General features: G+C 30.5%; 1 protein-coding gene across 6 annotated transcripts in view; it reads left to right on the plus strand.

The window, feature by feature from the left end:
- The window catches only part of LOC127167991 (A-kinase anchor protein 13), a 97,295-nt gene that overhangs the window by 32,184 nt on the left and 39,200 nt on the right, over positions 1–25,911 (plus strand). For all 6 annotated transcript variants that reach the window (XM_051114438.1, XM_051114436.1, XM_051114439.1 and 3 more), the window contains exons 8-10: positions 1,937–2,016; positions 17,650–17,713; positions 22,686–22,807. In XM_051114438.1, coding sequence (XP_050970395.1) covers positions 1,937–2,016; positions 17,650–17,713; positions 22,686–22,807 — 266 coding nt within the window. The remainder of the gene's footprint in view (positions 1–1,936; positions 2,017–17,649; positions 17,714–22,685; positions 22,808–25,911) is intronic.

The raw sequence follows: 25,911 nt of genomic DNA on the forward strand, positions 1-25,911 counted from the left end.
AAGAGAAAATAATAGTTGAATTTATAAAAATCACCCTGTTTAAGAGTTTATGTACGGTTGATTCTTAATACTGTGTTGTTACCTGAATGATCCACAGCTGTGTTTTTTGTTTAGTGATAGTTGTTCATGAGTCCCTTGTTTGTCCTGAACAGTTAAACTGTCTGGTGTTCTTCAGAAAAGTCCTTCAGGTCACACAAATTCTGTGTTTTTTTTTTCAGCATTTTTGTGTATTTGAACCCTTTCCAACAATGACTGTATGATTTTGAGATCCATCTTTTCACACTGAAGACAACTGAGGGACTCATATGCAGCTTTTACAGAGGGTTCAAACACTCACTGATGCTTCAGAAGGAAACACGATGCATTAAGAGCCCGGGGGTGAAAACTTTTGAATAGAATGAAGATCTGTGCATTTTTCTTATTTTGCCTAAATATCAGATTTTTCTAATTTAGTACTGCCCTTCAGAAGCTACAGAATATACTTACATGTGTCCCAGAAGACAAAATAAGTTAAATTTACTCTGGTCTTCAAATTCAATATCTTCAAAAGTTTTCACCCCCGGGTCTCTTAATGCATTGTGTTTCTTTCTGAAGCATCAATGAGCATTTGAACCTTCTGTAATAGTTGCATATGATTCCCTCAGTTGTCCTCAGTGTGAAAAGAAGGATCTCAAAATCATACAGTTATTGTTAGAAAGGATTCAAATACACAAAAATGCTGGACCTGAAGGATTTTTCTGTAGAACAGCAGGCAGATTAACTGTTCAGGACAAACAAAAGACTCATGAACAACTACCATTAAACAAACAAACAAACAACAACAACAAAAAAACAGTTGTGGATCGTTCAGGTAACAACACAGTATTAAGAATCAAGTGTATGTAAACTTTTGAACAAGGTCATTTGTATAAATTCAGCTATTATTTTCTCTTGTGGACTATTTGTAATCTTATTCAGTATAGTACTAAATAAAAAATAACATGCATTTTGTATGATCCCTCTTATTTATATATGATCTACAGCAAAACCTTTAAATTTTAGGTTGTTATAAATTCCAAGGCTATACAAATTTATTGAAAGTGATGAAGCGATAAACAAATAAACTTGGGCTCGTATACCTAAAATATGTGCATTTCGCGCATGTTTTGCGTGCTTGACGTAAATTGCATTATATACGTCGCTTTGGAAAATATGCAGCACATTATTAAAACCATCAGTTTAATTCCTGAGAATATTGTATTATATGCATATGGTGACATATTAGTACTGCAAAAGTTTTCCTGGTTCAAAAATGACATTTTGCTAGACTGAGTCAAGGACGTTGCCAAGACTCATGTTTAATTTCATCACTGATCAAATATTACGGTGTGATTGCATAACAGGCTTTCCAAGCCTCTTCAAGAGCGCCCGCCTTCCATGATAAACCAAAATTAAGTAATTATAGCTTTCTGATCCAACAGAATAATTGAAAGTAGCCTGTGCGTCTCCGACACGCACACGCCTGAGCGAACAGGGTGTATTCATCATGATTTATGTACATAACAAAATGCAGCTTAGCAACAGGTGATGTCATTATGGGATGTCCAGGGAAGTGAAGTTACAAGACGAGGTCAGCGTCCATTTCCTGAATTTCTCCGTTCTCACAGTGACCGAAAAAGTACATTGGTACACCCATGTTTTTAAAGAGTATTGTTATCTTTGCAGAGTTACGTAACTTAACTAAAATAGCCAAACATCCCATTTCCAGAAATACGCCTGTTTGGTTAATGCTTTTGCAGTGCAGGACGTGTTTTCGATTCATTTATCATTTAATAAATAATGACTCAGATATTCCATTCTTGAGTGAAGTAAAAATAATTTATTTGAGCTGTTTGTACTTTTAACTATTTGTTTGTTAATATCTGACTAAGTTATTCCAAATGCTGTTTGTTCACAGATTCAGATGCAGGTTTGGAGGATCAGATGGATTTTCAGAAGACATTGTTGCCTGATATCACAGACAAAAAAGATGCAGTGGTTAGTGCTAAAAATACACTGTTTAGACTTTGTATTTAATATACTGCACTTCACTTATGAAATATGTTGTGGGTATATGTTGTGACATGAATGACATCCCATGATAGTTAGGTTGCAAACATACTAGGGTTGTCAGTAATTTTTCTTTGTTTTATGTTGATGGATGATTTTGACTAAGGTTTCACTGTTTTTAACCAAATTAGGCTAATGCTTAAGTTGTCATGATCCCATTTACAGAGATCCTGACTGTCAGTGATGGGTTAATATTTACAGTTGCTCTGAAGTTAATAATTTTGAGCATCAAGCTCCAAATGGGGGCGATATTTCCCTGATAAACATAACGTAACATCCTGTTACTCTGCAGCATTTCAGTCGGGTCCCCACGGTGTTGGGCCCATGTATAAGCAATAACAGATGTGGTCCTCCCTTTCATCTTCAGGCCTGCTGCTTATGTACAGATCTGAGAATTATTATAAACATCTGAATATCCAGTAGTAATATCTTTGTACATGTGGAGCCAGTGCTGGTTTAAAGAAGATAAATGTTTTGGTTTTTTTTGCATTTTTTAAAAAAAAACTGATCAGTGACCATAAAAACGTCTGTAATTGTCACAAAAGATTTATATTTGAAATACACTACCTTTTTTTTTTTTTTTTTTAAAATAAGAGTCTTCTGCTCATCAAGCCTGCATTTATTTGATCCAAAGTACAGCAAAAATGGTAACATTTTGAAATGTTTTTACTATTTAAAATAACTGTTTTCTATTTGAATATATTTTAAAGTGTAATTTATTCCTGTGATTTCAAAGCTGAATTTTAGCATCATTACTTCATTCACATGATCCGTCAGAAATCATTCTAATGTTTGATTCGCTGCTCAAAAAAATAAATAAAATGATAAAAAAAAAAAATAATTATACTGACTCCAGGCTTTTGAATGGTATAGTGTATAATGTTACAAAAAGATTTTTATTTCAGATAAATGCTGATCTTTGGATCTTTTTATTCAAATAATCCTAAAACATGTACTTAACTGTTTTAAATATTGATAATAATAATAATAATAATAATAATAAATGCTTCTTGAATAGCAAATCAGCATATTAGAATGATTTCTGAAGGATCATGTGACACTAAAGACTGGAGTAGTGATGCTGAAAATGTAGATTTGATCACAGAAATAAATTGCATGTTAAATATATTTGAATAGAAAACAGTTATTTTAAATAGTAAATATATTTCAGAATTTTTGCTGTTTTTGCTGTGCTTTGGATCAAATAAATGTAGAAGAGACTTCTTTAAAAACATTAAAAATTTAACTTTTCAAAAACTTTTGACTGGTAGTGTAACTGGAAAAAAAAATTAAGACAAAGTATTTACACAGATATTTAACAGTACAACTTTTTTTTTAACACTGATAGTAATATAGAAGGTTTCTTTAGCAGCAAATCAGCATATTAGCATGATTTCTGAAGGTTCATGTGACACTGAAGACTGGAATAATGATGCTGAAAATTCAGTGTTGCATCAAATAAATAAATTACATTTTTAAATATATTCAAATAGAAAACAGTTATTTTAAATAGTAAAAAATATTTCAAAATTGTACTGTTCATGCTGTACTTTGAATCAAATAAATTCAGGCTTGGTGAGCAGAAGAGACTTCTTAAAAAACATTAAAAATCTTACTGTTCAAAAACTTTTGACTGGTAGTGTAATTAAAAAAAGCACACAAATTAAGTATAAAAATTTCGCACAAAAATATTAAACAACACAACTGTTTTTAACACTGATAATATAAAATATTTCTTAAGCAGCAAATAAGCATGATTTCTGAAAGGTCATGTGACATTGAAGACTGGAATAATGATGCTGAAAATTCAGCTTTGCATCAAAGAAATAAATTACATTTTAAAATATATTAAAATAGAACATTGCTATTTTAAATGGTAATAATATTTCACAATATTACTAATATTACTGTATTTTTATCAAATAAATGCAGCCTTTGTGAACATAAAAGACATTAAAAAACATTTTAAAAAAAGTACAAACCCCAGACTTTTGAATGGCACTGTATATGCTGCCATACGCTCTCTGCCAGATGACATTAATTTAGATTATTAGTTTCAGTTTTGTTGGTTTACTCTAAAGTGCTGCACACACAACGTGATTGTGCTCCTGTTGTTCAAGGTAAAACAGTTGCTTTTGTGTCTGTGTTCACAGAAACACTAGATGTGGTAGCATTGAGGCGTGAAGTCCAGAAGCAATGTGGATTTGTTTGTTTTGTAAGAGTTCAAATTAGAGGAGTGGAGATACACACAGTGTTTTTGGAAAAGCAATTGACTAAATGCAGTTAATTTACCTAGCAGGGCACAATGCAACAGGTTACATAATGATTATTCATAGCACAGCGTTTTGAGCTGTAGTTTGGGTAGATCAGTCGTTATCCTGTTGGACGTTGACAGTTTAATGTTGTGACCTTTGGGCCAGCTGTTCATCCACAGGCTTCTTTACAACCGTTTGGGGCAATGGGGGGCTGGGGTTACCCTTTTATGTGAACCACAAGTGCTGAAGGCCTTTTCCTGCAAATTATAACCAGCCCCATCCTGGCAACACACAAAGCCATGGTTTCTGCTTATTTCACCTCTGGAGATCATCAGCAGATGGAAGAAATCACTAGTAGGTGTTGCTCGGCCTCGTTTCCTCTGGGTAGAGGGTGTGTTTGTGATTGTGTGTATACATGGTGCGCTAAACACTGAAAGGTTTTGGCAGCGTTTCAATGGTGGTGTCCATCAGAAAGGCATCAGGCCTGTTATCAGCAGATCCCACCGGACTGACTTTCCTGCAGGGATTCAACTCCGAGAAGGAAGAAGAACTGAGATGCAGAGAAAGAAAAGCAACTGTGGGTTGTTCTTGTTCTGCAGTACTTTTTGTACTTTTTGAAACTTTAAAAAATGCTAATAAGGAAATATTTCTATAAAAGGCTATCAGAAATATGCACTGGTCAAGCAAACATGCTTTGATTATAACTTGATTATTTACGTAATAGCAAGACGTTTAACAGGGAAAACGATAGCTAAAGTTAGCCATTGCCGTGTGAGTTGACTTAATTTTTTTTATTTCAATAAGAAAATTGTGATTCTAATTAGAATTTCTGTCATATTTTGGAAGCATTCCTATATGATTCCTGTCTAGGATGTAATGGTTCCGAATTATGATAGAAATTCTAATTAGAACAAGTTTCTTACTGGAATCCTTTAGAATTTTTTCCCAAGGGAGAATTCTGCAAATCCATTTCTAATACTTATGAGATAATAGCGTTGCTGTTGTTTTCTCTTCCAAATGATGTCACTTCCTGGAGGATGATGTCATTGAGGAACTGGCCTTTGTTAGTTTAGGGATGTTACGAAACACTAAAATGATGGGAAACTGATATTGAAGACATAGAAACAAAAGCTATAAACAAAAGCTTTTTTTGGTTGTAATTTTAATGTACTATTATAGTGTTTCATTATTTTTTTCATATACATTTTTATTTTAATAATTAATTGTATATTATAAAATATACTGACTCTACCAGTCAAAAGTTTTTGAACAGTAAATTTTTTTTATAGTTTTTTTTTTTTTTTTAATTATTCAAAATACAGCAACAGTAGTTATATTGTGAAATATTTTTACTTTTTAAAATAACTACTTTCTATCTGAATACATTTTAAAATGTAATTGTAAAGTATCATTACGCCAGTCTTTAGTGTTGCATGATTCTTCAGAAATCATTAAGAAATTATAGAAATTAATACTTTTATTTAGAAAGGATGCTTTAAATTGATCAGAAGTGATGATAAAGACATTTATAATGTTACAAAAGGCTTCTATTTCAGATAAATGCTGTTCTTATTAAATTTCTGTTCATCAAAGAAACCTGAAAAATTCTACTCGGCTGTTTTTAACATAGTAATGATAATAATAAATGTCTTTTGAGCAGCAGTTCGGAATATTAGAATGATTTCTGAAGGATCATGATGCTAAAAATTCAGCTTTGAAATCACAGGAATAAATTACATTTTAAAATATATTCAAATAGAAAACAGTTATTTTAAATAGTAAAAAATATTTGTTTTTGCTGTACTTTGGATCAAATAAATGCAGGCTTGATGAGCAGATTTTTTATTTTTATTAGTTTTATTTCTGTTTAGTTTTTATTCATTTTTATTTCAGTTTTAGTTTTAGGAAATTTAGTACTTTAACTTAAAATAAATGGAAAATTAGAAAACAAGTAATTTAAAAAAATATATTTATTGAAGTTAATATTTATTATTTAAATTAACTTTTTTTTATACTTTTAGTTTTAGTCAGTGTTATTGTTAATTATAAATTGATTTTAACTTAATTTCAGGAAGCATTAAAAAAAATTTAAAATCGGAAACGTAAATTTTCATATTAATAGGTGCAGCATGACAAATTTTCTGCTCATACCATCGTAAATAAATTATTTTAAATCCATGTGCACTTAATTTTGAACCAAGTAATATGATTTACATGGGTAAAGATTATTAATATAATATTTAATCCAATTATAAGACACTTTGGACTATTAAAAGCTACTTCTCAGCAGGAGTGACCCGTGTGCAGATGTGTGAGAAAGAGCCAGTCGGGTGGGATGGGACTGCAGGCGCAATGAAAGAGGAAAAGAGACTGTTTGCATATGCGAGTGTGTGTGTGTGAAAGAGAGAGAGAGAGGGAGAAGAGGGGAGTGGGGGATGAGCGAGGGAAAGGGGCCGGCCCTTCACACAGATGTGAAAGATTAGGAGCGTCTCATTTTTCCAAACGCTTGAGCCGTGGAGATTGTGCCTGTCAGGACCTCATGTGGGAAATAAGCTTTGTTCAGTGTCACAGTTTCTTTTTACGCGTGTTGGAAAGATGTACGAGCGATACAAGCGGAGGTATAGTCTGTGTGCCAAAGGAGAGAGAACTGTGGATGTAGTTTTAATCAAGGTAAGGAGATCTGAAATGACATTCAGTGCTTTTGCACTCTAAATTAAGTCCAACGCTACAAAGTTTGTACAGTAATGTTTATTTTTTTGTAACACTTCTAAATGATTAGCAAACGTCAAAATCTGTGTTAGTTGAGTAGTATTTTTAGTACTTTGCTAAAAGCATAATAAATAATGTTTTAATAGCATTAAATAGCAAATATATGTATTTATATAAAAACGTTTCTGTAAAACTCATTTCTCATTTCTGGCTTAAGCCTGAACTTTTTAGTCTTCATTAGTAAAACGTTTTTAAAATTTGTTATGAAATGAATGTGGACAGTATCACTTGTCAGATATGTTGAAGGAAGTTTGTGATTATTTGAATTGAGTTCATGTTAAGCTCTCAATAATGTTTTGTTGCAGACTTTGCCATCAATCGCACTGTTTGAGACATTTACAGTATCTCAATTATTTCTTCTAGACAGTAAGAGTTTCAGAACTCATTTATGGTCTTATATGCAAATATTGTGGATAACTTGCGGTGTACGTTTTCTGTTCATAGAAAGCGTCTTTTCCTGCAAAATGTGATTCCCATGTTTGTGGTGTTAGCAGTCAGCTGTGCTTTTCTGAGCGTCCAAATGCTGTCATGTCTTATTTGTTGATTCATGGCTCTTTTGTTGGATTGAGACCTCTGACATTCGCACATCATTCCAGACTCAAGAACGTGTGTGTCTGTGTTTGTGTGTGTGTGTACACAAGGTGCGGCTTGTTTTCAGCTGTTTAATGTGGTTTAACAGACAAACCCTGAAGCGCTGATCTGCCAGTTTGATCATGCATTGAAGAAGACGGGTGGCTTGATCGGTCTTAACAGTCATTAGCGCAGATGTCACTTCATTTCAAACCTTAAATTCTTAAAGGAGAAGTCCACTTCCAAATCAAAGATTCACATGTAATGTGCTCAGCCCATTGTCATCCAAGATGTTCATGTTGTGAAGAACATTAAAGCATTTACAGCATTTTACTCCATATAATGGACTGATATGGTGCCCTGATTGGGATCGTTTGAAACTGCATTTAAACTGCATTTTGGAACTTCGAATTCAGGGCACCATATCAGTCCATTATGTGAAGAAAAATGCTGAAATGTTTTCCTCAAAAGCATAATTTATGTACGATTTCTTTACTGTTCAAGAAAGACATGAACATCTTGGATGACAGTGGGGTGAGTACATTATATGTGAATCTTTGTTTTGGAAGTGGACTTCTCCTTTAAGCGCTCAATACACGATTGAACTATGTGTTCAGTGTTATTGCCATCAAACTTTTGTGTATATCAAATGTTCTCTCACATGACTCATTTTCTCTTTTTGAATTTGAATTCCTGTGGTTATAGAATCACTGAGTCATTTGATCCAGTACAGCTGATTCAGTGCATCTGAAGTCAACATAAACAGAATTCATAGTTTTACTGTAAATGATTCATAATTGCACATTATTCCAAAGAAATACAATACTTGGCTTTGTAGAAATGATTTAGAATCTTTTCAGGTAATCCATCTCTCTTGTTTTTTAACATTTTGCTTAATTTTACAGATTAATTCTTGATTAATATAATGAACTCCCACTCCACACATTTTTATTTTTATTTTTTTTGGATTATAGTTTTTTACTCAACTCCCCCTAGTAAAAAATAAATATACTAAAATGTATTTAAAATACATTTATTTCATGCTAAGTATACTACAAATGCATTTACATCTTATGTACTTAATAAAATACCCTGCAATTGTACTTTTAATATACTAAACTGGTGTATTTAAAGTCTGCTAAATTGGAACAAAAAATTTTATACTTGTAGTTTAATTGTGCGAACGTAGTGGTTAAGTCCAACTTAAGATATACTTAAGTATATTTGATTGTGCTAAAGTTGAAATATTGCAAGTACAGTAGTCAACATTTAAAGTGGATCAAAAAAGTTTATCAAAGTTGTCCTAAGACAAGAACAGGTATTGTTTTGGTTTTAGGACAACTTTTGCATTTACAAAAATTATTTTTATTAATCCTCATCAATAGTGACATTATAACATATTTTAGGCTTAATATTAAGAAATGTGCATTGTGCACAAGGAGTACTCCAAATAAAGTTTAATTACAACTTCTTTATCATTTTTATATAAGTAAGTCTCAAGCGATATGTCAGTAAATATGTTAATAGACTTGAACCGTTGGCGCCGATAGCCTTGTGGGCAGCGCCTCGGGTGTCCCAAGTTCGAGGACCTTTACCGATCCCGTCCCCCTCTCTCTCTTCCAATTGCTTCTTGTCATATCTCAACTGTCCTATCATGAAAAATGCAATAAATAAATAAATAAATAAATGAAATAGACTTGAACTATACTTGGTATAAAATAAATGCTTTTTAAATATATTACTTATTTGCTAGGGACAATTAAAAAATGTGGGGTTGGTAAAATGCTTTTAATGTTTTTGTTTCTCTTGTGCTCACCAATGCTGCTTTTATTTTATAAAGTATACAGTAATATTGTTAAATATTATTACTAAGTAAAATAGCTGATTTTTATTTTAATGTACTTTAAAATGTAATTTATTTCTGTGATGCAAAGCTGAATTTTCAGCATCGTTACTCCAGTTTTCACTGTCACGATCCTTCAGAAATCATTCCAATACCTGATTTGCTGTTCAAGAAACATTTATTATTAATATGATCAAAAAACAGCATTTTTTAAAATTAAATTAAATTAAAAAGTCTTTTATGTCACTTTTAATCTTATTGCATCCTTGTTGAATGAAAGTATTAATTTATTTAAAAGAAAATCATTCTGACCCCAGACTTTTGAACTGTAGTGTATTTTGTAAGCGCTGCTCCATTGACTGATCCAACTACATTTTTCATTTAGGGCATTTCTCGAGATGTTTTTGAGCGCCTTCCATTCTTAATGACTCCTGAAGACTGGATGGCTGTTGGATTGGAGAAATGCCTCTGGGAAAGCTCAGATACAATGTTTTGACTGTAAATGGAGTTTGTGCACGAGTGTGTGCGTGTGTTTGCGCATGCATGTGGAGGTCAAGAACTGCGTGAGTCGAGGGGCGGCTCCGTTTGGTGACAGTCTGGGAGCCGCTGCTCAAATCCTAACGGTTTCCTTTGGCTCTCAGCCTGGAGAGAATGATGGAAACGGGCCGTCGGCCAAGTGACTTCATAGCGCTGTACTCCAACTAAAAATCACCATCTTTACAATCAGCGCAAGCCGGAGATTTTTGAGCTTTGCGCTAAGACGTAAATCTTAGGAACTCAAATGGTCCTGCAGGAGCATAGCAACGCCAGGCACAGAAATTAGATTCAAAATGTCCCACTAACTGATTAACATGTTCTTATCGTGCCATAAATTTTATCCCGAAGCAGTTGCTTTTGTATTACAACTTTTGTTCCCGCTGCGTGCACCCAGAGCCAGCGCACAGTCTGTGCATTTTCAAACCAGATGTGTTTTTATTGGGTACACTTCTGAATGCTCGGCGCGCAACAGAGTCTGCTGGCACTGCTTTTTTGGTTTCTCCCCTAGCGCCGCAAAAATGCAGTGAGAACGGCAGCGGTGCCAGATTCTGGAAAGGGACACTGGGCCATGTTTGGCTCTGAGCAGACTTCAGGGTTTGGAACTGGGTTACAGACAGCGGTTTGAAGCATCTTGAGAGCATCGCAAAATATAGTGGTTGATATGTAAGCATGCAGTTTTCTGTTTGATGTTATTCTTTTCTCAGATAGATAGATAGATAGATAGATAGACTGATAGATATGAGCAATATCACACGAGTAGCAGTGCGATATGGCTGTATATCAGCACGGCTGTGATTTTCCCCCATAGGCACAAGGCTGCAGGCCTGAAACAAAAATGCATTTAAAAAAGCAATATTATTGCAATTTCAAACAAGAGTTTTCTATTTTAATATACTTTAAATTATAATTTATTTCTGTGATGCAAAGCTGAATTTTCAGCATTATTACTCCGGTCTTCAGTGTCACATGATCCTTCAGAAATCATTCTAGTATGCTGATTTATTTTCAGTGTTGTGGTGCTTAATATTTTTTTGGAACCTGTGATACTTTTTTCAGGATTATTTGATGAATACAAAGTTAAAAAGAACAGCATTTATTCCAAATAGAAATATTTTCTAACAATATTAGTCTTTACTATGACTTTTTATTAGTTTAACACATCCTTGCTGAATAAAAGTATTAATTTCCTTCAAAGAAAGAAAGAAAGAAAAAATACTTTTGAACGGTAGTGTATATTGTTACAAAAGATTTCTATTTTAAATAAATGCTGTTATTTTTCACGTTTATTCATCAAAGAATCCTTAAAAAGTATCACCGGTATCACATCAAAAAAAAAAAAAAAAAAAAAAAAAAAAAACTAAGCAGCACAACTGTTTCCAACATTGATAATAATGCAGCAATGATGCTGAAAATTTAGCTTTGCATCACAGGAATAAATACTATTTTAAAGTATATTACAATAAAAAACACTATTTTAAATGGCAATAATATTTCACAATATTACAGTTTTTTTTTTTTTTTTTAATCAAATAAATGCAGCCTTGATGAGCAGAAAAATCTTACTAATCCCAAATTTTTGAATGGCAGTGTACATTCTTGCCTAAAAAACTCTTAAAACTACATTCCATGACACAAAAACATTATTATAAAATTAGAACAGGTTTTGGCATCCGCCATTGCACTCGCTGTGAAAAATGTCGTAAGCAGAGTGATACAAACAGTGAAAAGGTTCCGATATTAGTAGAATATCGCACTCCTCTCAGCCAATCATATTCGAGGATCAGAAAGAACTGTGATAGATATAGATAGATAGATAGATAGATAGATAGATAGATAGATACATAGATCAGCTCAGAACGTTTGGCCGATTTGTTTTTAAACGATTTTTAACTAGTCAACTTGAAAATGCAACTACAACATGAGTCAAGTAACATTTTCTCTATTAACCCTCTAATTAAAACAAATGAACATTTGAACAAATGTTCTGTTAAAACAATGAACAACAGCTTTCAGCCTGTCACCATGATGCAAACATGAAATATCAGACATACAACAGTAGTTCTTCACAGGTTTTTTATTCGATTGCGTTGCTTTTCCTTTGTTTTTTCTATGTAATGGACGCATTTGACTTGCACTCGTGTCTCTTACAGCGTCTCATGCATGAGACAGCATTCTAAAAATGCGGCGGTCAAGTTAAAAGAAGTTCACTCTCATCTTCTTGCATTTTTTCCCTATTCCACCGCCCGCTTCGCTTCTTTGTCAACACAAAAACGCATTCTGTGTGATATGAGCGTGTCACACGTGAGCGGTTAATCACATCCGTCGTCATGCGGTTTGATCGTTCTTTTCTCTTTACTGTTATCATTGGCGTAATGTCAAAGTGTCTAATTTTAACGTTTGGTATATCAGTCTTGTTTTATATATTTAAATGTCAGTCTCTGTGTACATATAGCTCTGTCGTAGTTAGTGATGCAAATGTTTACTTTATAATCAAGCTGGTTTAGTTTTTAGTAGAGTTTGTTTTTGAAGTCTCTGCTACTGTACATACTGAATGCAATTGCATTGCATTTCATATTTGCCCCTGTCGTGTGTTGTAAGTTGTAAGTGTTGTAAGTTCAATATGCTATATTTCGGGCCCGAGCACCGATGGTGTGAGAATTGGAATTGTTTAGATGATTCTTCTTTTCCAAAATGAATTGCATTTTTGAGGACCTAAATATGCTCGAAAACTCAACGCCAAAATAGTGAAAATTTACATCTGAAATGGGTTTTTAGAAGTGGGTGTGGCAAAATGGGTCAATAGCACCACCTATAAAGTTTCAACAAAGTGCCCCTCGAGCTATGTTTCACATACAACATACATGTACGAAATTCAGTAGACACATGTAACACCAATACCTACCAAAAACTCCCTTGGGACGAAGTTGGAAATCCAACAGGATGTTATTTTTAATTTTCTCGGCAAGTTTTGTGCCGTTTTTGCCATTTTCAGGTGTGGTATATTTAAACAAACTCCTCCTAGAGATTTTAAAAAAGATCAACACCAAATTTGTTGAGTGTAATCTAAAGCCTTTTGTGATCTTAAATTGAGAAGATCTTGAGTTTTCGTTAAAGGGCATGTCCGTAGCACGCTCAACAACTTTGATGTTTCGCCATGAAACAGGAAGTTTTTATAATTCAGGCATACAATGTCTGATCTGCACCAAAATTCACATGTTTGATAAGAGTCCTGTCCTGAACACATCCCCATGCCCATATTTAGTTATAGCCATATCGCCACCTGCTGGCAACAGGAAGTGCTATGTTTTACGCTCTAACAGACTCCTCCTAGAGATTTCATGACATCATCATTATATTTGGTCAGTCTAATCTAAAGTCCTTTCCAGTGTTAAATTGTGAAGATCTTGAGTTTTCTGCACCAAACTTCATATTTTTGATATGAATCTACATGCCAATATCCAGTTGTAGTCATAGCACCACCACCTGGTAGCAGGAAGTTTGGCACATATAAAAGACTTTGATATTATATTCTATATTTACCACTTTAAATACATATTGCCCACCGTTCGCTGTTTTCCTAAAGCCACCAGGAGTTAGGGAGCCCGGGTGTGAGGGCCCTTTCAATGCTGCTTGCTGCTTTAATTTAGTTATTATTTCTGGAGCAGAACTCAAATGCTTGCTCACTTGAACTTTTACATTGAATCAGCATTAATGTATTATGAATAAGTTTTTTTTAACTACTTTTTAAAACGCAGCAGAACACTTTTAGACCTAAAAGCTTCAGGTCAGCTTTAGAAATTAATACTAGTAGCAAGGCTTTTACATCGTCACAAAAAAAAATTCTAAAAATAAATGAACTTTGTATTCGTTAAAGAATAGGAAAGAAAAGCATCATGGTTAAAAAAAAAATATTAAACAGGTGCAATTCAACATATTAGAATGATTTCTGAAGAATCAAATGATTATTGACTATATGACTATACTTGGTTGAAAACTATTTAGTATTAATTATTATTAATTATTATTAACATTTTAAAGAGCATTTTTTCTACTGATTACCATTGTTTTTTTATTATTTTATATTTTATTATTATTATTTATAGAAAATAAATAAATGAATAAATGAATGAATGAATAAAAGAAGAAATGAATGAATGAATGAATAAATAAATAAATAAAATTCTAACAGCTCAGTGAATTTATTAACTGAACTGTTTATTATTTTTCATAATTTATATTTTAAAGAGCTCAACAATAAGGATTTTTTTTCTACTGATCACCGTTGTATTTTATGCATTTTTAAAATATTTGCTGAAAATAAATAAATAAATAAATAAATAAATAAATTCTAACTGTTAATGACTGAATGAAATAATTAAATAATTAAAGAACATTTTTTTTCATAATTAATATTTTAAAGAGGAAAAAAAATGTATCATGGTTAAAAAAGATATGATTTCTGAAGAATCATGTGACTGGAGTGATGATGCTGAAAATTCAGCTTTGCATCACAGAAATAAATTAGATTTTAAACTATATTCAAATAGAAAACTGTTATTTTAAATTGCAATAATATTACAGTATTTACTGTATTTTTTATTTAAAAAATGGTCCCTTTCTAAGCATAAGAGACTTCTTTCAAAAATCTTACCAACTATAAATGCATGTAATTGTATTATGCATAATTTACTACTAATATTTTTTCTCAAATCATCTCGCATATTTGATCTCTATATGTATTGTTTTTGACTGAGCAGATGGATGTGATTTTAGTGTGAACAAATCCTAAAGACAAAAAACCATTTTGTACAGTGTACAAACAAACCCTCCAGTGATTCGGTCACAATCTGACAGCTGTACGCCTCATTTATAGTTCTACCGCTTATGCCTGAACAATACAGCTCTTTTCATTTATAATCTCTTTAATCTCCATTGGATGTGTGATATGATCACACACTATGATGGGAACTGCTGTACGAATAACCCAGAGAGTGTGTTTTTGTGTTCTCCAGCCTGTCTGCAGGCAGGGCTTGTGTTCGGGACAACAGACGACAGTGTTCTCCACGTGCACGGCCTTCCCAGAGCCACACAGTGTATATATGGACGTCCTCATCAATGGAGCGTTGTGCATTGTTAATTGCTTTAAAACCGTACACGGCCACTTGGTTTTTGAGGGTGTGAACCCTAATGAGTCCCTGGCCGGGATGGAAACGTGAACTGCTCTTGGGTCAAATCAGAAGCCATTTCTCTCATTCCTCACGTTTTTCTCCTGTATTCCCTCCCTCTGGGGATCTTTTGTTGACCGTCTCTCTCCCCCGTCCGATCTTGCATCACCTGTGTGACCCTGTAGCTGGGTTATAACAAAGGCGAAAGAGCTTTTCAGTGTGCTTTCCAGCCGAGTGAATAACCATCAGCGGTGCAGGTCGCTTTAATACAGGCTTTCTATTGTGGGAGCTTTGTACAGGTTGCTGTTCAGTAGCAGTGCTGGCCGTAACATGAGATCTGTGTAAACATTTCCAATAGACTGTATGTATTCACCCTTTCAGTGCCTCAGATCAAAAGCTGACATATAGTAGGCAAGCAGGCTTGACATTATTGGGCCTCTTTAGTATAATACAGACTGAAACTGGACTTTGAAAAAGGAAGTACGGTATGGAAGATGCACAAGATTGCAGAGACTTTAACTCTTTTTAGTACTAAGCCATATGTGGCCTGTGTTAGGGCTGTTTTGTATGCTGGTTTGCTCAAAACATTTTGAGAATTGAAAGATTTTTCAGATATTTTTTTAAAAGCTTATGCTCATTAAGCCTGCATTTATTTGATTAAAAAAATTGTAGTAAAATAGTAAAATTTCGTTAATAATATGAACTATACTTGGTTGAAAAACTATTTATTATTAATGATTAATTATTAACTAATATTTTAAAAACCATTTTGTTCTACTGACTGCCATTATTTTTTTTATGCATTTTCTTGCTAGAAAATAAATAAATGAAGAAATGAATGAATAAATTAATTAATTAATTAATACATTAATAAATTAATTAATTCTAACAGTTCAATAAATTAATTAATTGAACTGTTCATTATTTTCCTTAATTAATATTTTAAAGAGCTCAACAGTTTTTTTTTTTGCATCTTTTAATATTTGCTGAAAACAAAAAAAAAATCTGCTAATTAATAAACAAATTAATTAAAGAACTAGAATAACAAGAATTTTTTTTATACTGACCTCCATTGTTTTTATGCATTTTTATATTTACTATAAATAAATAAATAGATAAATGCATAGATAAATGTATTTAAACAATTTAATGAATGAATGAATTAATTTATTGCAAGAATAAAATAATTATTTTCTTTAATAAAATGAACCATACTTGGTTGACAAACTGTTTATTATTTTTTATAATTAATATTTTAAAGTTTTATGGATTTTTATATCTGCAAATAAATAACTAAATATTATTTTAACAATTAATTAATGAATTAATTGTTAAAATATAATAATTGATTTCTTAAAATCTTAAGCATACTTTGTTGAAGAACTGTTTGTTATTTTTCATAATTTTTATTTTAGAGCTCAAAAATTAGGATTTTTTTCTACTGACCACCATTGTTTTTGTTGTTTTTGCTAGAAAGAAAACAAACAAACAAACAAACAAATAAATAATGAATTAACTGCAAGAATAAAATAATTAATTTCTTAAAAAATGAACCATACTTGAAGTAATATTGTTTTCATAATTATTATTTTAAGGAGTTATTATTTTACGTATGTTTTTTTTTTTCTACTTTCCACTATTGTGCATTTTTTTTTATATTTGCTTTTCATTAAAAAATGCGCTTTCTTTATTTTTTCCAAATTTTTCTCTTTGCTGTAATGCCATATAATAACATATTTTTCTGAAAAATTATGGCATACAATTTAAAACATTTACTGATTGGTTTACAGTTTTTAAAACATTCAGTTTTTTGAATGAATGAATGAATGTTTTTCTTTTTTTTTTTAAATAAGTTAACTTAAAATAAGGGAGTGAATTCACTTACCTTATTGCATTATTTTACAACAGACTCAGTCGTAGCTTATCTTATTTGAGCTGGATCTGTTTTATAAGCTGGGTTTTATCATTGCAGCCATTGTTTCTCCTATGGATTGGATTGAATCCAGTCAGAAGTAGTTTGTTTGGATGTCTGGCTTGTGGGGGAACATCTCAGCATTAGATCCTGATTGCTGAAGCCGCTGTCGTCCCTCAGGGCCGGTGTGAGGTGGTGTGTGGTCTATGATGAGTGAGATGCAGCTGTTATGGGGTCCACAAACCACAGACTGAGGTCTAACCCTATATATATATATATACATGCTGCAGTCTCTGAGAATATGTTAGCAAAGCTGCTGCTTCTGTTTCCCTTTTGCTCATGCATTTACTAGAAACCCTCAGTTACACTGACCTTTTCACATATGAGAAAAAGACTAATCAAATTTGTATGCAGTCTGATGTATATATTTGCTTTGAATATGCCTGACAACATTTTCCAGTTAGACAGTCACATGCATAAGACCACATATGTTCCTCTTTCTATCCCCAGATCCACAGAGACAAAGACGCACTGTGTTCCAGTGTTTCCCAGAAGAGACACAGCTTATCCACAGGTAAGAGCACACTTCCATGACCTCATATCATACTGCCGGTTATGTAAATCAATACTAATATTTACCTAGTAGGGGCTTAATTTTGGCATATCAATTCCAGCAACCAATAATACAGTCTTCAGTGTCACATGATCTTTCAGAAATCATTCTAATATGCTGAAAAATGTTTCTTGAGCAGCAAATCAGCATATTAGAATGATTTCTGAAGGATCATGTGACACCGAAGACTGGAGTAATGATGCTGAAAATTCAGCTTTGCATCACAGAAATAAATTTCACATTAAAATATATTCAAATAGACAACAGTTATTTTAAATTGTAATATTATTTCACAATATTACTGTTTTTACTGTATTTTAAATCAGGTAAATGCAGCCTTGATGAGCGTGAAACTTAAAACGTTATAAAATCTTAATTATTGTAAGTTTTTGGATGGAAGTGTATGTTTTATTCAGCACTACATGGATAACACTTTACAATAATAATTTGTTGACATTAGTTAATTGGATTAGTTAAACTAACAATGAAAATTACTTTTAAAGCATTTATGAATATATGAATCAAACATTTTGGTTGCATGGTTTAAATTTAGTCACAGTACAGTACAATTACATTTTATTTTACAGTTTATTTAAATTATTAATTAAACTGAAATTTACTTTCAATAACATGCTAAATATATTGTTCTATTTAATTTATTATTATTATTATTATTATTATTATTATTATTATTATTATTATTATTTACTGTTTTAATTAAATTGCAAAAATTGCATTTTATTTCATTTTTTTGTGTCTGCTAATATTATTTCGTGTATCTAAACTGACATAAACGAAATAATATATAAAATAATTAATTTCTTAAAAAATAATCCATACTTGGTTGAAGAACTGTTTATATTTTTCATAATTCATATTTTAAAGAGCTAAACCAAAAGGATTTTTTCTACTGACCACCATTGTTTTTTTTATGCAGTTTTTATATTTGCTACAAAATACATAAATAAATAAATAAATAAATGAATGAATAAAATAAATAAATAAATACATACATTTTATTCTAACAGTTAATTAATTAATGAATGAATTAAATGCTAGAATAAAGTAATTCATTTCTTTAAAATAATCCATACTTTTTGAAGAAATGTTTATATTTTTCATAATTAATATTTTAAAGCGCTAAACCACAAGGATTTTTTGTACTGACCACCATTGTTTTTTTTATGCAGTTTTTATATTTGCTAGAAAATAAATAAATAAATGAATAAAATAAATAAATAAATACATACATTTTATTCTAACAGTTAATTAATAAATAAATGAATTAAATGCTAGAATAAAGTAATTCATTTCTTTAAAATAATCCATACTAGGTTGAAGAACTGTTTATATTTTTCATAATTAATATTTTAAAGAGCTAAACCACAAGGATTTTTTCAACTGACCACCATTGTTTTTTTTTTATGCAGTTTTTATATTTGCTAGAAAATAAATAAATAAATGAATAAAATAAATAAATAAATACATACATTTTATTCTAACAGTTAATTAATAAATGAATGAATTAAATGCTAGAATAAAGTAATTAATTTCTTTAAAATAATCCATACTTGGTTGAATAACTGTTTATATTTTTCATAATTAATATTTTAAAGCGCTAAACCACAAGGATTTATTGTACTGACCACCATTGTTTTTTTTATGCAGTTTTTATATTTGCTCGAAAATAAATAAATAAATGAGTAAAATAAATAAATAAATACATACATTTTATTCTAACAGTTAATTAATAAATGAATTAATTAAATGCTAGAATAAAGTAATTCATTTCTTTAAAATAATCCATACTTGGTTGAAGAACTGTTTATATTTTTCATAATTAATATTTTAAAGAGCTCAACCATAAGAATTTTTTTTCTACTGACCACCATTGTTTTCATGGAGTTTTTTTATATTTGCTAGAAAATAAATAAATAAATTTGAACAAGTAATTAATTAAATTGCATGTTGATTTCGTTAATTTAGTTTATGCATTAAATAACATTAACTAATGTGGGGCCTTATTGTAAAGTGTTACCAACGTTTTGATGGCAAGCAATTGTCTTAAACAGTCCTTTTTTTAAATTATATTACACCGTTTTATGTATTATTATTATTATTATTATTATTATTATTATTTATTTATTTATTTTTTTACGTATGTTGTAAGCTTGCCAACCTGTTAACGTCATTTGATTCATTTGTGAGTCACGTCACTCATGTTCTTCATGTGATAAAGTGCTGTTTTGTGTGGCATGTGTGCTTCTGTCTGTGTAAGCAGTAAGCAGTTAAACTAATGTTAGCCACAGTTTCTTGTGTGAACATATTTCTATCCTCTCTCTGACACCTTAGAGTTAAACAGGCTGTTTTAATTTTGTACCTTTAAGACTTCTATACAGTATGTGAATGACTTCTATTATGATTGGCTGGCTTCCTAGAGAGGCGGGACTTTGCGTTGTAAACATTGGAGTGTGTTTAGACAGTTTTTTAATTTCAGAAGAGGAAGGAAATCTTGTTTTTCATTGTGATGTTCCTAATGAAGTATGAGGAATTGTGCAGAACAGATGATGGTAATGGCACATGCTTGTATGATGGTGTTGTTTTTCTTTACTTGAAACTATTTTGAAGATTGTTCACTTTTAATACAGCAGCTGATATGTCTGAAAAACAAAATGCATTCAAACCACAAACATGATGCAGTGCTTAAAAGAGAGATTACTGCTTAATGAAAAGTGTGTTTAAACCATACAGTCCTGTCAGACTACCCTGACCTGATTGTCTTGAACTCACAACTTAGTTATCAGTTATAACTTATCACTGATCACTGCTATGTTTTTATAAATGCAGGAAGAGGGTTGAGACAAACACTTGCACAAGTGGGAAACATTTTTGCAGAATTTAACAATGTTGCATTTAACTCGCACGGTTTCAGTTATGTCGCATTAGTCTTTTTAAAACCATTGTAAAAAATAAAATAACATTTTTATTTGTACATTTCATTTAAATGATTTTTTATGTAATTATTAAAAAATTGCTTTTGCTTAACATGCTACACATATTGTCTAATTTGTTTATTTATGTTTTCTTTTCTTTTTTAATTGCCCAATTTTTTTTTTATTTCTTTTCTTTTATTTACTTTTTAACTGAAAGAAGTATGTATATATGTAATTTACATATATATGTAATTTTATTTTATTTAAATTTTATTTATTATTTTTGTTTACTTTTTACTTTTTATTCTTTTTTAATAGCAAAAATATTTTATTTTATTTATTATTTTTGTTTACTTTTTTTAATTTTACAGATTTGTCACAGTGACAGTACAATGTATTTAAAACCAAGCCAAAAAATAGAATAATAATAAAAATAATAAATAATAATATTAAAAAATTAAAAATTTTTCTTTTGTAATTATTTTTCATTTATATTTTATTTTCAGTATGTTTATTTTTTCCTTGTTGTTTTCAGTAACATGCAAAAAGTATTTTATTTTATTTAACTCATATATGTATTTTTCCATTTATTTTATATTTTATTTCATTTTTTTTATTTGCATTTATTATTATTTGCATTATTATATGCATTTATTATTATTTATTATTTTTGTTTAAGGTTTATTTATTTATTTACTTTTTTCCAAAACATTTTATATATGTATTTTTTTCTGTTTATTTTATATAATGTTTAAAAAGCACCACAGAGCCACGTTGTTTACAGATTTCAGGTACTAAAACAGGAGAAATTGTATTTTGGAAATCATGTTCTGGTTGCATGCAAACAAGAAAGTGTCATCGCAGTACAGTGTTTTTAAAACCAAGCTAAAACATATTTTAAAATAATATAATTTAATTTTAATTTAATTTATTTTTTTTTTAACTTTAATTTTTATGTTCATTAACATGCTAAAAATGTATACCTTTTTAAAAAAATATATTTTTGCTTATTTTATATTTATTTTTTTTATTTTCTAATTCCATTAACATGCAAAAAGTATTTTATTTTATTTAACTTGTATATGTATTTTTCCATTTATTTTATATTTTATTTTATTTCATTTTTTTAAATTTTATTTGCATTTATTATTATTTGCATTATTATATGTATGCATGTATGTTAAGTGTTTACATTCAGTTTTCATGTACTTTTTTTAATTATGATGAATCATATCAAAAAAAAGACTCTGATGTAACTGGGATTATATATAGATACGACACGCTGAACTTCCTGTCGGAGGCCTATTATAAGCTATGTTTACATTGTCAGTTGTTTATCTGCAGCTGAGGTAATGACGTTTGCTTTTACTACAGCATTCGTTCATTGAGAGCGCGCACACACACACGCCCGCATAGAGAAAGGGCAGCTGTAGCCGTCCCAGCGAGACTCGTTTTCACATCCCAAACCATGGAGCCACCTGTGTGTTGTGTGACAGCTGACAAAGCTCACACTCTCGTGACAGATCTCCCAGTGCCGATCCCAGCCTTCACAGTCACTCTCTTCACTTGCACTAAGCTTGCACAGAGAATGTGCTGCACTTTAAAAGACAAGAAGAAAGTGAAAGCGAGGGGGCGGGAAACAGGCGGTATTTTTCTAGGTGATGGAATTTGTTGAGGTTTATCATGATGGTTTCGTCTCCCACGTGATCTGGTTTTGTTACCCACGCGACGATATGGTGTTGGCAGATGATTCAGACACCTCTCCTGTCGAGATAGTCAGACTTTGCTGTCGTGAATACATGTGCTGTCGTGCAAAGATCTGTTCTGAGGAGGAAATCGCATGGTGTGTTTAAGAGGACATTGGGTTTAAGTGAGAGAACTTCTTTGGAGTTTTATGATAGACTTTAACCGGATAAAAAGGCTATTTTTGACACACTGCTTTTTATAGTAGCTGTAAATTTGTTAGTCATTGTGCAAAACTGTGTGTGTGTTTGTTGCAGAGAGTTCACAGTATCCAGAGTTTCACACTTGCAACTCAGAAGCGGTCGCTTTTCGAGACTCGGGAAGTGATACAGATGGATTTCTCAGTCCTGACACTGGAGAGGACAACATCTTCAGAAAGGTGAGAGAAAGAGTTTCATCTTTTTTGATAAAAATGTGAGTTGTGTGCCACATTGGACATTTTTATGTGGTTGCTTACTGCTGAAGTCTTTGGTTGTCCCGATATATGGATTGAGTTTCTCCCTCAGTATTTTATTTTATTTTATTTTATTTTTTTTTTTTTTATTTTATTTTATTTTATTTTATTTTATTTTTCCGGCTGGCAAAATTATTAGTCTGCTCTCTCTGAAAAATGATAGAGCACAACTAGCTGCACAATTTGAGGTTTCATCCATGTCTGCGCAAATGCGTAGGATGAAAGTTTAATACTGAGGTTTGAGAGCTTTGAAAAACCCCTAGCTTTTTTCATGCCGTGGGCCCCTAGATACTCCTTTATAAAATATAAAAGGAATTTCCAATTTTAATGTAGTTTAATGTCTTATGTATACTATAAAATTATATATAAAAAAAGTTTTGCAAATAAGTTTTTAAAACATTTTTTAGTATATCTAGTATTTTATTTTTAATGTAAAAAATGTCTGTTTATACATAGCATTAGAGTACAAAAGCTGTCAATATTTTTATTTTATTTTATTTTATTTTATACAGCAGAAAATAAAATAATTTTGATTTAATATCATGTTTTTGGACTAGTCTTTATTTATTTATTTATTTATTTATTTATTTATTTATTTATTTATTTGTTTATAATTTAATATCATGTTTTTGTACTAGTATTTTATTTTATTTTATTTTATTATATTTTATTTTTATTTTTATATTATTTTAAATAAAATAATTGTAATTTAATATCATGTTTTTGGACTAGTGTTTTATTTTATTTTATTTTATTTTATTTTATTTTATTTTATTTTATTTTATTTTATTTTATTTTATTTTATTTTATTTTATTTTATTTTATTTTTATTGGTCCAGCCGAAAATAAAATAATTGTAATTTAATATCATGTTTTTGGACTAGTATTTTATTATTTAATTTAATTTAATTTAATTTTATTTTAAATTTACTGGTCATGTAATTTAATATCATGTTTTTGGACTAGTATTTTAATTTAATTTAATTTAATTTAATTTAATTTAATTTAATTTTATTTTTTATTTTATTTTATTTTATTTTATTTTATTTTATTTTATTTTATTTTATTTTATTTTATTTTATTTTTATTGTTTTTCCAGCTAGTAAAATAAAATAATTGTAATTTAATATCATGTTTTTGGGCTAGTATTTTATTATTTAATTTAATTTAATTTAATTTAATTTAATTTAATTTTAATTTATTTTAAATGTACTGGTCCAGCAGAACATAAAATAATTGTGATTTAATCTCATGTTTTTGGACTAGTATTTTATTTTATTTTATTTTATTTTATTTTAATGGTCCAGCAGAAAATAAAATAATTGTAATTTAATATCATGTTTTTGGACTAGTATTTTATTTAATTTTATTTCATTTTGTTTTATTTTATTTTATTTTATTTTATTTTATTTTAATGGTCCAGCAGAAAATAAAATAATTGTGATTTAATCTCATGTTTTTGGACTAGTATTTTATTTTATTTTATTTTAATGGTCCAGTAGAAAATAAAATAATTGTAATTTAATATTATGTTTTTGGACTAGTATTTTTTTTTTTTTTTTTGAAATTTAATTTAATTTATTTATTTTTTAATTTAATTTAATTTAATTTAATTTTATTTTATTTTAGTGGTCCAACAGAAAATAAAATAATTGTAATTTAATATGAAGTTTTTGGACTAGTATTTGATTTGATATTTTTCTAAACATTTCTGCGGACTATCTAGGATCCGAATGTGGAGCTCAGTTTTAAAACCCCTGTTTTTGCAAAAAACACTAACAACCACATGATGCAAAGAAGTTGTTCAGAATTCTGATGCATATAAATGATGGCCTTTTTTTTGTGTTCATTTGACCACAGTTCTGGGGTTTTTTTAGGTGCTATTTAGGACACCTAAATGTTAAAATCCACCAAAGTTTTTTTTTTTTTTTTTTTTTTTTTTTTTTTTTTTTTCCATGAGGTCACGTGGTTATAAGTTCCCTAGAACCCTTTTAAACCTCTTGCACGCTCGCACACACGCTTATAAACCACCCCCTCTGCTTCCTCGCACAGGGCTTTCATCCCCCCCAAAGCACAGACAAAAAACTCAATGTGTGTCAGAAGCTCAAATCCTCTTCACCTTGTCTCTCACGCCACCGGCGCTCGGCACAATAGACTCATCAAATCCTCACGCCGAGGGAGCTCACGACTGCTTTAAGTTTAGGTGTGTGAGATCATAGGTTACGGTTTGTGTGTGTCACAAGATGCCTGGATGGATGAAAATAAGGAGTCTGTGAGTGTGTGTTGGTGTGTAGACGTCTTGGCCGGGCTGGTAGACTCATTTCACCCTGCTGATGATTCAGTGACATATTTTTTCACTTTAAAGTGACAGACGGCTGTCTTAGAGATGCACAAGTCTGAGGTAAACAGACTCTTAGTTTACATTCATTTACAGTGGAGTGTTTGAGTGAGTATTACAGATTAAATTTGAGGAAGAGTAAAGCTCTAAAAATATTTAAAAAATGCAAATAATATGGTAATATTATTGCTCTCTGTTAAATGTTTAAATGATGAACCCTTTTTTCTCAAACTTTAGTCTTTAGTCTTTGTTTTCAGTATTTCATATCTAATTAAAAGTATAGTTAATGAGAAATAGGTCAGGCCATGAGGTCAGTGTTAGTTTTCTTATTAATTAAAATTAATAAAAAATAATTGCCTTAAAATGAAATAAGTCTGAAATAAAATATAATTATTAGATTGAAAAAATTCAACTTAAAAAGTTGTTTAATGAAAGTTAGTAATGTTGCCTTTGCAACTGAAATAAAATAAAGTTGACTTACTAAAATAATTACAACTAAAACGGAATAAAAATAAATTAAAGCTAAATAGAAATATATTTGAAAAAAAAAAAGAAAATGGGAAAAAAATGTTTTTTTTTCCTCACAAATCTGTTTCTTGCCATGACATTTGACATTGCTAACTAAAACTATAAAAATTGTTTTTGTGAAATGTATATATGTGTGCATTTTATTTATTACAAAACTAAAAAA

Source organism: Labeo rohita, chromosome 7, assembly GCF_022985175.1.
Source record: "Labeo rohita strain BAU-BD-2019 chromosome 7, IGBB_LRoh.1.0, whole genome shotgun sequence".
Classification (NCBI taxonomy): Eukaryota; Metazoa; Chordata; class Actinopteri; order Cypriniformes; family Cyprinidae; genus Labeo; species Labeo rohita.